At 46.6% G+C, this 16,342-nt stretch overlaps 1 protein-coding gene across 7 annotated transcripts in view; it reads right to left on the bottom strand.

The window, feature by feature from the left end:
- LOC142579570 (uncharacterized) overlaps nt 1–16,342 on the bottom strand; it is a 303,963-nt gene that overhangs the window by 149,266 nt on the left and 138,355 nt on the right. For all 7 annotated transcript variants that reach the window (XM_075689924.1, XM_075689954.1, XM_075689963.1 and 4 more), the window contains exon 19: nt 15,645–15,829. In XM_075689924.1, coding sequence (XP_075546039.1) covers nt 15,645–15,829 — 185 coding nt within the window. The remainder of the gene's footprint in view (nt 1–15,644; nt 15,830–16,342) is intronic.

Below are 16,342 nucleotides of genomic sequence, written 5' to 3'. Positions count from 1 at the left end.
GACCATTTGAAGCATCTTCTTGGTCAATTGCAGAGCCCGCATCCGATTTTTCGAACTCCCTAGGGGCTGCGAGAACATTCTGAAAAATCAGCCAGTTGGAAAAAATAAATGTATGTCATTTACTGCCCTTAAGGGCTCAAACCGCTACAGGCACATTTGAAAACGCTCTGAAGGCCTGTCGGTACAAGTATTAGGCATATCGGTTCTCGTACTGTGACAGGAGATACCGGGTGCACGCGTGTATAATAAAGGAGTACATTATGCAAAAAAAGAGGTGAGGCGTGCAGACAGGACACAAGAGAAGAAAAGTGGACAACACGAACACCGTATTGTGTGTTGTCTTCTCTTGTGTCCTGTCTGCACGCCTCACCTCTTTTTTGCATAATGAATCCTTAACAACTAGCTCAGCTTTCTGTCGTTCTAAGGAATACATGCTGTGTCCTGTCGCAATAGCCTCTTCCCACGCTTTTTATGCTTCACTGCAATACTTTTGCGTATGCTTCACCAAGCAACATTTCTGTACAGAGGTGACGCTGACTTTCGGAAACTGGCATTATGCAACGCACCATGCTTTCCAAGCTTCTAAGCCAATCGTAAGGACCACAGAGGCGGAGTCGGTGCCATTGATGACAGCTCCAAATTCTTTCAATGAAAAACATGGCACCCAAGGGCAAGAAGCTTAATAACGAACGTCGAGGCAGCTGGGTCTAGCGTTGCCACTGTGGTGGCTATGGCTGCTAGTGGATCTGCATGCAAGGGCGCCGATTCGAGGCGGCGAGGTAATCAAAATGGCAGTGGTGGTGGCTTTGATTAATGGTGTTTCGGACCTGCGGTCACGGCAGAAAGTCTGGAAAATCGGACGGCTAAGGGTTCTTCTGTCCAAAGTTTCAGACGTTCTGATACATTGACTCTATGGGGTATGTGGCGGTGCCGCGAAGGCGTCCAAATTATCGAGCATCCGGAAAGTCGGTCGTTGACTGTGCACTGGCAACTCCTCCAGCCGACGACAGGGCGTCAAAGACGATTCATTACGATTCCTGTCTGTTACTTGAGCCAGCATTACCGCGAATTTCAACCCTTTCAATAATATTACAGCTAATTTTCCCTGATAGAGCCACAAATTCCCTGACTTTTCCTGAGTTTTTCCAGGCTACTCAAAATCCCCGAGAATTCCTGGTTGGTAGACACCCTGTTCTCATTTTGACCCTAAGGATCTGGGAACGCGGCTGGCGCGTGAAAATGCACGCCGCCTGTGACCAGTGAAAAGTTTCACCCGAAAAACAACATTGGTCGCAATCATGAGAGCAGTAAGCCAATGTACGTGTGTCTAATGTATGCTTGCCTATTACTCAACCAGTGCTTTCTTACTCAACGGCCTGCAGTTCGGACACATATCGGTTTCGAGCTTCCACCCAAGCATACGACAGAAAGACTGAGAGAACACAAGCTAGCTGCCACGCCTTTGCTAACTGCAGAAAAAGGAGATATCTCCGCATACATACACGAGATATGTAAAAAGGAACACCACCAGAGAAAGACGAACTGAAAACGTATCGCAATATATGTGAATGAGCGTCTACAACTTGCATGGAACATGATGCAGATAACATGCACGCATGAGAGCCCGGCCCGCTGATCCCCGCCGCGCAAAAGCCTTCAGAGGACACACACACATACACACACAAAAGCTTCAAACGGTTCACCACTGCTCGTATCACATCGCTTCGCAATGCGGAACGGAGCATTAGCACCTAAAAAGAGAATGCTACAAATAAGGAAATCTGTAGATGACCGCAGACAGTTGGCTGAGCGAGGTAAATTCAAGTCCTCAAGCAGCCGCGTTGCAATCCGTGAAGTCCCCGCAAAGATGGCGGCAAGCGCCCATCGCCTCTTTTAGTCGTCTGCTAGCCAACGAACTTCCAGAGAGCAGCCAAACCGAAATCACTGTGGCAGCCCCCGGGTAGCCAGAACCGTCCAGCCCGAGCAAAACGAACGCCCGACGGAAGTGCGTGGCATGGTGGGCGGAGCAATCCGAGAAATACAGAGGCGCTCTGGCTGGCTCTGGCAACCCGCAGGTAGCCAGAAGTGGAAAATTGAAGAAGCCCAGTGAGATGTATGTGACGAGATGCTTGTAACGATCTCTCCTCAGCATTTCTTCTGGATTTCTCAAGCTGACAAGCTCGCAATTTTTAAAAGGCCCCTTTTGGGGCCACCAATGCAATGCTGCGGCAGTGCTCGCATATCTCTTGCCACCCGTGACGCCTCTTTGTAGTTGTTCTAGCAGTGCCATTCTTTAATGCCGACAGCCGCGGCTTGTTACACACGATCAGAGCGCCCAGGAAGCAGTTAAACAAGTGACCACAATGAGCAGCCGGGTGGAGGAAGGTGGTGGGAAGGGGCACTGGCCTCCCTGCCTATATAGTTTTCTCCATATCAGCTCTGCCATTCTCTTGTTTTAATTTTTCCATGCAACCCGGTTATAACAATTATCAGTTATAACAATGGAATTTTCGTGGCACTTGAATATTGTTATAAGTGGGTTAGACTGTATCGAATGTATTTCGACTATATGTCAAAAATGCAATAAATGCATTTGCAATACTGTGTTGTTTCCTTTCTTCTCGAGAGCCCTTGAGGTACCATATTTTGGTGCTCACCGTAGGGCTCATGGAACATTGGGTGACAGTTTCTTTTAGTTCAAGACAGCCTTTGCTAGAGCCATATGAAGGCAGGTCTGGCATGGATTTTGATTACTAAAATCGGCGGCATGCTTTCATTAGAGCAAGGCCATGGTTGCTGTGGTGTGTGTGAACTTCTCGACATGCTAAGCTTTTCGTATGCATTTGGAAGAATATTTGTCAGTACGACAGCCATATAGTCTGCATCATGGAAGCATGAGGTACAGAGCCTGCGGAGCATCAGCTTGCCTGAAGCAATTAAGTACGGAAGCATCATGGGTGGTCCGAGTTTTTCTGTACACAGCTTCTTCTGCTTCTTTTCTTTCTTTCACAATGCGAGTTGCAGCTCTGGAAGTCAGGTGGCTGCGAGCCATGCATGTCGTTACAGGCTGTCTGGTATTGCAGCCCGGTGCTGGGCGCTGCGGCGCTGTCTGTTCAGAAGCTGCTACATGCAATGAACAGGGTAAGACCATCACACTAAGTCCATGTCTTTAGGCTGCTGCCTCTTTTGTGTCTGTTCTGGGTATTTTGTTGGATGCCGGCTTTCAGTAGTGACTCAATCAACTTAAAGGGATAGTAAAGTGAAATACTAAGTCGACATGCACTGTTTAAATACCTTTCCAGAAACCTTGCAACGTTTATTTCATGCCAAGAAAAGGCTTAGTTTACGAGAAAATTGCATCTGAAGGGCCCAAATGCCTTTTTCGAAATTCAAGTCTCCTGCCACCCGACTGGGGGAGTGGTGACGCATGCACCATCACCGCCTGCTGCTGCCGTCGGTGAGTAAAACGGCGGATTCAGCGCTGCAACTGCATTTTGGTCAAGTGGCCTAGACCTTTCGGGCATCCCGCAAGATCACATGGAAGTTGAATTCTCTGCTACTTGCAGTTTGTGTGAGTTTCGTGAGCCAGCAAAACCAGCGCAGCACTATGCGATCAGGAAAGTATTGAAATGCAAAAGCATGGGCGGCGCAGAGTTGAGCAAAAACAAAACCTTCGGACCACCCGCGTCATTGTCAACGGTAAGTTCAACGAGTTCTTGTTTCTAAACATGAAATGGAACTGGACAAGTAGCATTTTATTTCATCTTGTAATACAATACGAGGATGTTTTTTGCAACGAGTAGTTGACTACCAGTGACAGAATTTAACTGAGGAGTGCTCTCGTCATCGGGCAAGTGCTTGAATTTTCCAGGGGAGTCTCAAATCATGTCCTGCATTTACCTCGATTTCTTGATTGTTAAGGCTCTTTTCACGATAATATTGATGCCTTAGAGATTCTCGAGCACTAATCTATCACTTTAGCTTGACTTAGTATTTGCCTTTAGTGTCCCTTTAAGGCTTTTTGGAGCTACCTGTCCCACATGGAGACACACAACCTGTGATACTGTGGCCTCGAGGTCGCACTTTGCCCTCTTGCATGAATTAAGATGACTTGTTCAATTCATAAAAGTGATTTGATCATGTGATTTTATTTTTTGAAAAGCCATGAAAGACTTTTTCTAGCCAAACTGAACCTTGTACCACAAGGACGATGCACATGCAGAGCTAGCCACCCTTGTTCAAATTGATTGGTTTGTCTAGACTACATGTGTGCAGCATGAGCAAAGTCACCATGGCTTGCCTTCGTTTGAACGTGTACTACGCTAACATTTTCTGCCCTGAGATTACGACGAAGTCACACCAGGAAATGATATGCTTGTGGCCAGTTCGGTGCAGCAGTTGACTGTGCCTGGCTGGCAACTCTCAGCTGCTGGGAATGGCCCCAGCAGTCATGAGCTACTGATGTGGCTCCCTACAGTGGGAATGTGTGCCAGTGCAAGCGACGCTTGTTCATCCTGGCTACCCCATCCCATTTAATAAGTTCTGGACTGAGTTTGTGTCAATTCTGCAGACGTGCCACCTGCAGAGCACTTGAGTGGCTTGCAGAGCTGCTGCAGCATGAATGGCATTCAGCAAGCAACACAAGCTGGTGATGTAAACCTGTGGCATTGTCGTGTGCGTGTAATGGACATGGGTACATAGACATTTCCTTAGTGCAGCATCCACCGCATGTACTGTCTCTAGCTCATAGATCATGCACAGCTACCATAAAAACCGCAATATAGGCCGAACTTTTTTTTTCGAAAAACCATTGCGAAAAGTCGACCCTCGTCTTATATACCGGACATTGGCGGAAAAACAACGGAAGTCTCGCAACAATGGGCGGATGAAATAAAGAACCGCCTTCGCCATCAGCAGCAGCGCAGCATGGCAACATTGTGGCACCGCCAATTTGCGTTCACATTGTCACAAAGTTATTTTGGTTAAAGGCTGCTTTTTCACATTTTGTTTCAAAATGAGCAGAAGCGGACGGCAATTCACCGTCACCTTCAAGAAAAAGGCGATTGAGTGCGCGGAAGCCCATGGCAACCTCGCCGCACAGTGCGAATTTGGAGTATCCGAAAAGAGCCTTCGGTACTGGCGGAGGCAGAAGCAGCAAACCAACAGAAAACGTCATTTTGTGGGCGGACCGCAGAACTGGAAGACATGGTTGCGGAATTTGTCCAGGAGCTGTGTGTAAGATCGCTGCCTGTGACTGCTGAATGCATCCGTTTGAAAGTGGTAGAGATCGTGCGCACCTCTGGACTGGGCAGCGAGAAGCACTCGTCATCTGACTCTAGTTCGGACGACTCTGATCAAAGGCGTTGCTCTGATTCGGAGTAGCACTTGCGCACTTCGTGCCTTTCTGTGTACTGTACACCCGGCGAATTCTTAACATTATCGCGCGACCATCGACCTGAGTGTTTGCCAGCACCTTATCATCATGGCACAGAGCGGCGAAATAGCGAAAGTAAGCGCATGTGTACACATGTGCATATCGCGTTTGTTTCGCCGTTCAGCACTGTTAATAAAATGCTGACAATCACGTGGGTCGATGGTCACGCGATACTGTTAAAAATTGGCCGGGTGCACATGCAAGCAGCATTTAAATATATATTGTCACTGTTGTGTATGATTCGCATTTGTTTCAAGGTAAGGGTGTCTTTTGATACATTTGCCATTGAAAAATATTTTTTTCATTTTTAGAATGGGGGATCGACCTACAGTCCGGTTTACGGTATTAGCCACTGCAATGTGTTTTTATCAGAGTATGTAGCAATTTAAGTTTAGGCAAATGCAGGGACGCTAGAGTTCCTCACATCTATTGATGTTGATTTCAGCATCTGCTGAAGAGCAGGGAAGATGTGAAATCTTTCGCACCTCCTGCTTGACTTCCCCACGCGACACACACAAGATGGTGGAAGCCTGCTTCGTAGTTACAGTAGTGAACAAAAAGATATGATATTGTTGTTTCCTGTGAGAAATTCATTACCTATGTTTCTAAGCTATTAGTTTTTGTTTTTTCAATTATGTCAAGCAGGGTGTGCATTGCTGCAGCCAAAGGGACAGAGATGGATAACAGTTTTAAGGCAAAAGCCTTAGATGGCTCATGAGACGAAAACCTGACCATCCGGCGTTAGGACATCAAAGTTCAATGCCACTGAAATTGGGGGTCAAACCCTCGACCTTTGGTGGGAGGTGAACCCACAACCTTTGAGGTTAATTACAGCAAAGTTAATTAAGGCACAGTTCAGTAAAATTGTGTTAAGGCACTTAACTACAACCTTTGGTGGGAATCGAACACACATGGAGATATGGGCAAATCAGCCATATCTCCAAGTTGGATTCCAATTGTCATCATCATCATCATCAGCCTGGTTACGCCCACTGCAGGGCAAAGGCCTCTCCCATACTTCTCCAACAACCCCGGTCATGTACTAATTGTGGCCATGCCGTCCCTGCAAACTTCTTAATCTCATCCGCCCACCTAACTTTCTGCCGCCCCCTGCTACGCTTCCCTTCCCTTGGGATCCAGTCCGTAACCCTTAATGACCATCGGTTATCTTCCCTCCTCCCAATTGTCATAGCAAAGGTCAAGATTCAAACCCATGACCTCTATTGTTAATTAAGGTGAAGTTAGTTAAAGCACAGTTAATTAAAATAGAGTTAACAAAGTCACTCGTACCCACAACCTTTAGTGGGAGTCGAACCCTTGACCTGTGGTGGCAGTCAAACCCACTTGGAAATATGAGCTAACCGGCGATACCTCTAACTTGGATTCCAATTGACATCCGAAGGTCGAGAGTCGAACCCACTACCTTTGGTGTTAAAGGGCCCCGCACCAGGTCTGGCCATTTTGAGCTGACAAGCGCAGTGCATACAATGCCCACTAACGATTGTGTCTGCTAAGTAATACATCGCTACATGCCGCGGAAACAGCTGAAATTTCAAACCGAACGCCATTTCGCCCTTCCCCTCGTGGGTGCCGCACTCCAAGCCAGAGGGTAGATGTATATGAGCATGTGCACCTAGGTAGAGTGCTCACGGAATGAAACGCGTCAATTCAGGGCAAGGTAATGCGCATACTTTCGTTTCAATCGGCTGCAGTTCGTGTCACATCGACGTAATTCTGGCGAGTATACTTACATAGGAGTCCTCGTCACCTTTGGTGACTAAATTCCTAGCGACATGACATGGTGCTCTCGCATACTTTGCACATAGGTAGGGTTCTACTAAATGCTCAGTGTTTCATTTCATTCCGTGAGCCCTGTACATGTGTTCGGGCTGTGACGTTGCTCATAGTGACACGTGACTTCGAGAATTATTCAAGGTAACATCTGTTATTTGTGTAATCTGTTGCTTCAGTAGACAAATGAAAGTTTAGAGAAATAATAAAACACGCAAACTAAATGTATTAAATGAGAAGAAAGGGGGTTAACCGAGGGGGCCCAATTTTTTATAATAATAATAATATTTGGGGTTTTACGTGCCAAAACCACTTTCTGATTATGAGGCACGCCGTAGTGGAGGACTCCGGAAATTTTGACCACCTGGGGTTCTTTAACGTGCACCTAAATCTAAGCACACGGGTGTTTTCGCATTTCGCCCCCATCGAAATGCGGCCGCCGTGGCCGGGATTCGATCCCGCGACCTCGTGCTCAGCAGCCCAACACCATAGCCACTGAGCAACCACGGCGGGTAATTTTTTATTAGTCATAAGAAGCCGACATAACACGACCGGGGTAGTTGGAGAAGTATGGGAGAGGCCTTTGCCCTGCAGTGGGCGTAACCAGGCTGATGATGATGATGAAGAAGCCAACAAGCACTGACGCCAAGGACAACATAGGGGAAATTACTTGTGCTTAATAAATGAAATAAAGGAACAATAAATTAATGGAAATAAAAGTGGATGAAGAAACAACCAGCCACAAATGCTACCTACCAGCTTGCTACCAAATGTATGCGTGTTTTTTATTTACTTCGCACTGGCAGCAAGAGAGACATACTTCTGTTTCGTCTGCTTGTTCCCACGTCATACAGTTGCGCACCCTGACAACAAAACTATGTCATTTTCTACCGCGTTCCAGTGTGAAATCATGCTCTGTGATCCGCTTGCATCTGCTACAGTGTTCGTGCAGCACTGACTTAACTGCTAGTCGACTGTTCTCGTGCACAGCATGCAAAATTGTGCGCTGCACAAAATTGGACATACGGAACAGCTCGTGCTTGAGGCCATCACTGGAAGTGCATTGCACAGCAAAGAAAGCGAGGGGAAAAAAAAAGAGGGGGACCCGTCATATATGCGTTGCACGATGCTCCAGCTACAGCATGGGAGAACGTAAGGAAGGAATTTCGCTTGCGGAGGCTAGATGGGGCAAGTGAAAAGTGTCTCTCTTGGAAGTGGCACTCGTCTTTTGAAATCAAGGGTTCATGGCACTGAAACAGTTATATCTCAGCTATTAACGAACCAATTTGAAAAATTATTGCGGTAGAACGCTCTCTAGAGGGCATGCAACTTCCAGCGTATAACCCTTTAATTAAGCTTAAGGAACAATTAATTAAAATAGAAATAATTAAGGCACTCGAACGCACATCCTTCGGTGGGAGTTGGACCAGCAACCTTTGGTGTTAACGGGGTTAGGACACCAAATTTTGAGGCTATAAAAAGCATGTTGTAGGCTGCTTCCGTATGCAAGGACACCCAGAACGAGGTATTAGATGCTGCAAACATTTCAAAATAATTTTAATTCAGCTCCAAGAAGTTATCAAGAAGTCCTTCTCGTGGTCGAGACCGATCGCTAGCACGGCAGTTATGACGTCACAGAGGAGGAACGAAAATATTGACGTCATAGCACACTAGCACAAAAACGTGACGTATGATGAGTAGCGATGAAATGCCGATTACGGAGCCTGCTGAGCCGAGCGACCGAGCATAGCCTCCACTATGACCGAGCTGCAGGCATATAGAAATCCTTTTAAGGCGTGCAGACACAGACACAAGAGGAGAGAAGTGGACAACACAAACTCCGCACGGCGGCCCGCGAACGGCAAACTGCGTGTAACACTAGCCGGCCGACTCCGAAGGGGAACAGATATGCGCCGTTCGTGTTGTCCGCTTCTCTCCTCGCATAGTCGCACAGTTCGGCAGCTCGGAGCGGTCTCTCGTTCACTTGGCCTTTCTCACTGTGAGAGCACGTCCACGTTACCGACACGGAGACTCGCCGCACGCCGTTTGCCGTTCGCGGGCCCCGTGCGACGGCGGTTTTGCTAGCGAACAGCGAGATTTCGTTGCCGTAGAGAGGTCGGGCCCGGGACCTATTTGTGCGGCAGCCGTACGGCGAAGCGGCCAATCAGCGACCGAGGAGTGGTCACTCTGGCACCGACGGCGGCCTGACCGCCTCTGATCGTTCGGCGCCACCGATATCGTCGCTAGGCCTTTTCCGGTTCACTTCAAAGCTAAAGCTTACGGCGCTTCGGAATGAATCACCGACTCTCACAAGCCGCAATATTTTCTTACCGTTGTTGTCGCTCTTCGCAATAACTATAATAATCGCGACATGCACTTCGAATCGCCAGTTGTTTACCTCTGCTGGGAGAGCACGCGTACGCGCGAGCAGACGACGCAGCATCGTTTTAAGTCTCTTTTTTGTGGCCCACGTGACCAAGCCATGTTGCGGTTCCTCCTCTGTGACGTCATAGCATCCCCCGGAGCCCAGAAACCGAAACCGAAATCGCTCGGTATAATATTGCTATTATTAAATTACTTATCAGATATATACGAATCCCACTGTGTGTATCGTGCTCCCTGAAGCATGACGCAACGTTTGAATCAACAAACGCATGAACGAAAATTTTGATGTCTCCACCCCTTTAATGAGGGTGAAGTTAACAAATGCACAGTTAATTAAAGTAGAGTTAATTAAGGTACTCGAATCCACAACCGTGGTGGGCGAAAACAAGTAATAGGAAGTAACAATGCATTAGAATGAAAATGTCCAGTAATGCAATGAATGTCTCGTGTGCACACAGGCTCTCGCCTTCATTCCCCTCTTTAGGTATGTTCAAGTGATTGTGACTTCATTTGCTGACAGTGCCAAAAGCTCTACTTTGTTAATTTCATGGTGCTTGCTGCTTCCTACATTTCCGAGTTTGTGCGCAAGTGGATGTCTGTAGAATATTTTTCTTTTTGCTTCTTAAAAAAAAATTTAATTGTGGAATTTTGTGTGCTCAAACCACAATATGATTATGGGGAATGCCATAGTAGGGAACCCAGGATTAATTTTGACCACCTGTGGTTCTTTAACGTGCACCCAATGCACGGTACACGGGCATTTTTGCATTTCGCCCCCGTCAAAACACAGGTGCCACAGCTGGGATTTGATCTCATGCCCCCGAGACCTTTTGCTCTTTCTTTGATACAGTAGACCTGCCGTAGTATGCCAAGCCTTTAATTTGGATAACCTCACAAGTTATCATTAAAATGTTTCTAACCAGTGCGCACATATTTTCACAGAGCAGTTTATGTATACATTTTTTTTATACTCGTCACAATACCTTCTTGGAATACGAAAGTTGTGTGCACGATAGGCAGGCTATGTGGTGCTAATAACATAACAAAGTAGTGGGGGTTCAAGGGGCTGATCCCTTGGGCTTGTGGTCTGGCATAATACAGCGCCAAATTTCTGAGCAGTTTATCTCGGAGGACTCAAAATGCAAAATATACTCTTGTGTTCACTACTGTATGCAACTGTGACGAGAGACAACGCAAGTGTTCCGATGTGAGCACCACCCGACTGCATGGATGATAACTCGGGTGCGAGAGGAACTTCTTTCCTACTCTTCAGCTGGAGGAAAGTAGCATGTGCAAACTGACTGTGCGCTCTTCAGTGCACTTCACAGGACTGTCCCACAGAAAGTTTTCTGTTTGGCTTTGGAGAGCAGCATCAGGGAAGATGATCACTCGAATGTGCCTACACTTGCAAGACTGCATCTGCAAGCGACTTAGGCATTAGTGTATGGCATGGGCAAACATCAACCTGGTATCTTTACGTGGCGAGTTGAACTTGCTTGATTCCTCAGTGTATTCTTTAGCATGTTCCACTCCTTGCATGTATTTCGGTCTAGCTGGTGTTCGTGTACAGAAACAGCAATAAACACCCAGTTTGTGTTTGCAGCCATCTGTGCAATTTCCTTTGTTACCAAGAGCACTACAGATGCTACAAATTTCAGTAATCTCTAACTGATGGCCCTCAAACCTAACAAGCTTCAACTGCTGCTACATTGCCATCACAACCTATGACCCACGAGAACTGTTTAGTCATTGGGGGGTTTGCGAAAGACCATTGAGATCTGAAGGACGATAGAGAGCAGTTAAATTTCAAAATGCAAAATGATATATGAAATTCTCCAGCATTGTTTTGTAAAAGGTGTTTCATAGCATAATGTTTGAAAACAACTGCTTTCTTCCTTTTCGAAATGCCAGCTCTGCAAATACCGTATTTACATGAATCTAGGCAGACCCCGATTCTAAGCCTAAAGTCGGAAGACTATATATATATATATATATATATATATATATATATATATATATATATATATATATATATATATATATATATATATATATATATATATATATATAGCTTCGAATATAGACCGAATAAAAAAAAAGCGAGGACAGCGTTCACAAAATGCAAACAGCATTTATTGAATCTGAACGTGCAGAGCTCATTCAACGTCGTCGTCGCTGTGTTCCTTGTCACTGTCACCTTCAAACAGTGCACCATCTTCGATACTGTCAAGCGCATTAGATATACTGCACTTTTTAAAGGCGCGCACGATCAAAGTAGATCAAAGTACCTGGGATGTCGTCCCACGCTGCAGCTACCCAGCCTGCCAGCTGCGATAGCGATGCACGTTTGATGCGGCCCGTTGCCGTTACCATGTGGTCTTCGTTAGTCAACCAGTCCGTGTAATATTTCCGCAGACGATCCTTGAATGGTCTGTTGGTGTAGACATCAAGTGGCTGCAACTGACCCGTCATGCCGCCCGGTATGAGTCGACAACGAGCGTGTTCTTTGTCAAAAGGGCTACTGGATGCCGTCGCCACACAATCTTAACCCACTCTTCCACCATCGCACCCGTCATCCACCCGTTCTCATTTGCCTGCACAATGACATTTCATGGGAAAGTTTCTCGAGCAGGCAGTGTCTTCCTTTTAAATATCACATAAGGAGGGAGTTTATGTCCATCAGCTGTGCAGCACAGCATCACAATTGCGCGCTGCTTCTCGTAGCCCGCAGAGCGTACAGTCAACAGCAAAAGTTTGCGGGATGTGCGAGCGCGTGGCAAAGCGCCCCTCCTCCCCTTCTAGCGGTGACCCCTGGTGTCGAGACCGACGCCTACACGCATGCGCTTCCCTCCCAGACTGCAAGCGTGCATATTTCCGCACTTCCTCCTTGCGCGCAGGCGATATACGAATGTAGCCGCGAGGTAGCTCTCTTGCGATATGCGCTGTGGCGGCTTCGACGGGCGAAACTGTGTGAAACGTGCTTAGAAGCATGAACTTGCAGCCGCTTTTTGTCGAGTCACGAGCACTGACGCATAGGGCCGGCCCGGTGGCGAACGCAACAAGTAATTTTTCTTTTTCTGGGCTGTACCTTCTCGTGGCCAATTTTCGTTGTTTATTTTTACGAACGGTGCGTTCTACCGCAGAAGAGCGTGGCAGAAGACGCGCTATATAGAAGGAGACCGGCAAGACAAAAATGGACAATTGATTTCCGTTGTATACTAAACGAAGTTCTGACCGTCGAAGCCGCCACGGCGCATATCGTAAGTGAGCTACCTCGCGGCTACATTCGGATATCGCTGGCGCGCAAAGAAGAAGCGCGGAAACATGCACGCTTGCAGTAGCGGAGGACGCGCATGCGTCGGTCTCGACACCAGGGGTTCACCGCTAGAAGGGGAGGAGGGTCGCTTTGCCACGCGCTCGCACATCCCGCAAACTTTTGCTGTTGACTGTACCTTCACCTCCTTGGCACCCTTTTCATTCACGGTGTACGCCACTGGCATATCAAAATACACAGACGTCTGGTCGGCGTTGCCGATTTGCCCAAGGTGGCTAATGGCCTGCCGCTTCTCTCTTTCGCAGCACGTAGCGCTGAAAAGCTATCAGCTTTTCTTCGAAATCGCTTGGCAGCTTCTGAGTGATTGAAGTGCGACGTCGGAGGCTGAAGCCGAAGCGCTTCATGAATTTCTGAAGCCAGCCCCGGCTGGCTTTGAAATCCTTAGGCGTTAGGCCTCGCTCCCTCGAAAGTTCCCTCGCTTTCGCTTGGAGCACTTCTGTTGTCACTGGAAGGGCAGCTGCTCTCTGCGTCCCAACAAAGTCGGCCAAAACTGTCTCCACTTCGTGATGACGGCTTTTCTTTGGTCTGCTAAATGCCATCCTCGTTGCGGCGCACGCAAAAAGCTACTGTCGTTGTCCCCTCCAACGACGGACGTTTTTCTCGTCGACGCCGAAGTCCCGCCCAGCTTGAAGGTTCGACAATGCCTCTGCGGCTATCACAACTTTTCGCTTGAAAGCGGCACTGTAGTGGCATCTCCTGCTTGGTGCCATAGCGATAACACCACGCCGCACACCGATGCTATTGAGGCTAGCGTCTAGCCTCTATACCGACACGGCCGACAGGACACAGGTCAAAATGGCGACCTCGCTTGTGTACGGTTGGCTACTCGCAAAGCTGGCAGCGGCTGCGATACTGACTTTTCTAGATGGCGCTAGCTGTGCACCATATTTAGCAGTTTTAATGAAAAACTGGCGCGTTTTTTTTTTTTTTTTTTTTTATATCCTCGAATCTAAGCCGACCCTAGAGTTTGGAATATGATTGTTTGAAAAAAAAAAAAAACTGTCGGCCTTGATTCGAATAAATACGGTACCATATTTACTCGAATCTAGGCCGGCACAGATTCTATAGGCCGACCTCCGTATGTCCGAAGCCAGAAAAATTAAAAGAACTTACCTCGAATGCGAATGTAGGCCGAACAAAAAGTGAGGACAGCGTTCACAAAATGAAAACGGCATTTATTTACTAAGAACATGCCGGGTTCCTTCTGCGTTATCATCGCTGCTAGCCTCGTCACTACAGCTCAGACCATGCGCACGCTTGCGGACACGTGCAAGCTCCCGTCCGGGCGCCCATGCATGTGCAGTGCGACACGGCTCACACACATTGAAACGTAACGCTATCTCGGTGAACAGCTCCTCTCTATTATCGCACGCTTATTTTCCTTATCAATGTCATCTCCTCACTGCGGCACCCGCAAAAAGCGTCCCCCGTAGCCCCCTCCAACGACGGTTGTTTTTCTTGTCGATGCTGGAGTCCCGCCCGGCCTGAACGTTTGACGATGCCTCTGTGGCTAGCAGAACTTTTCGTTTGAAAGCGGCATTATAGTGGTATCGCCTGTTTGGCGCCATTACACTCTAAAAAAAGTTTGCACCCTTTGGGGTGTAATCATCTGTGTTGACGCGTTTCCTTTCTTTAACGCTGCGAGCCCGGTACTTTCCAGTGACGAACCGCATGCGCGTTATCAGCATGACATAGCATTCCCGACAGGAAAGTAGCGGGCGCGGCGTTTTCAAGAAAGGAAACGCATCAAGGCAGATGACGATTATCGTTGTGTGGCAGAGATACACTCCAAAGGGTGCAAACTTTTCTTGAATGTTCTTGAATGTTGAACTTTCTTGAACACCAGGCTATGAGCCACACCGATCGGCGACAGGTCAAAACAGCGACATCGCTCGTGTAGTTCAGTTGTCTATTGGCATGGCTAATAGAAGCTGCGATACTGACTTTTCTAGATGGCGCTAGCTATTCACCATACTTAACATTTTCAATTACAAACTAGAGCTATTTTTAATAATCCTCGAACCTAAGCCGACCCTAGAGTTTGGTATATGATTATTTGAAGAAAAAAAGCTATTGGCCAAGATTCGAATAAATACGGTAGTCAGATATAAGCAAGGGTTTGTCTTCAGCTTCCTCTCATTTAACTATAGGCATGTATGTGCTTGGAGCATGCATTTTCGCACCACAACAGCATGGTGCTTTCAGTAAGCACTCATTTCCACCATAGGCTGCAGCAAAAACATAGCATGAACACACAAAAACAGCATGCTTAGCTTGATTAATGCAAAATTAACCATGGACAAGACGACTGTAATGGCTACACTCCAAACATCCTGAAGGCACAAAATTGTCAAATAATGCCTTAACTCATGCGGCGTGTATGAATATAGAGAGCTGAAATGACCAAAATAGACTGTTGGTACAACTCAATAAGTTTCATTTCTTATTGCACTGTATGCCTGTAATCTTGTTTTTAGCTTCATTCTAAAGTTCATTTTTATGTTTTTATTTCAAATGAAGTTTTCTATCATGCCTAGCATCTTCCTTCCAAACACATGCAAGTTTCTCAATGACCACTGAAATGCACAATGTGGTAATGACACATGTCTATCGCCCTTGGATGAATTGCTATTAAAGATGTATGTGTGATTCGGGTGTAAGAAAAAACTAAAAGACGTCTATAAAATCACAACAGCTCACCAATCACTCGAGGCTCAATCACTGTCACCTCTCTGTGACCAAAATAATCGGCCAGAGAACACTTCTTCTCAGCACTGAGGGCAACCCTGCGTGGCTTAGTGTGTTTTGTCCCATCAGCCTTGCCAGAAGCTAGTGAAAGGCTGGTTGACAAAAGGCAGTCTGCCAATGCAGCTATTTCTTCTTCCCTGCAGTAGAGTAAAAGCAAAACCAGATAGATTACTGCCTTTTCAAGGAGCTGGAGTAGCTTAGCTTATGATACAACAGCATGATACATGATGATAAAATATCCAGCAATAAAAAGGGCTCATTCAGTTGCAACTGGTTTACATTTTTTTACCCAGATAATCCAATTCTGGGTGGAATCACTTCCCATTATTTAAATACAATTTTTCATAATGCCTTTCATGACTGCTGGACAATGTGCTAATACTCAGGTCAGCTGAGCAATATATTTGCTAATTTTATTCATATTTGCAGTGGGGCAAAAATTAAGCTACAATGTATTAATTCATGTTTCAGCTTCAGCACAATTTACAGACCAACAAGAAAGGGACACATCAACAGAAGCACAGTGTCAACATCAAGGCTGGGCAGTATCAAAAAGACATGTATCTTTGATATTATCTTAAGTAACGATGCACCTCAGAGATCCTGTTTCATTATAATGAAGCTGTGATTGAATGAAATTTGTGCTAAAT

Source organism: Dermacentor variabilis, chromosome 1, assembly GCF_050947875.1.
Source record: "Dermacentor variabilis isolate Ectoservices chromosome 1, ASM5094787v1, whole genome shotgun sequence".
NCBI lineage: Eukaryota > Metazoa > Arthropoda > Arachnida > Ixodida > Ixodidae > Dermacentor > Dermacentor variabilis.
Note: the sequence above shows the minus strand (reverse complement) of the source record. Positions and strands in the feature narration are given on the sequence as shown.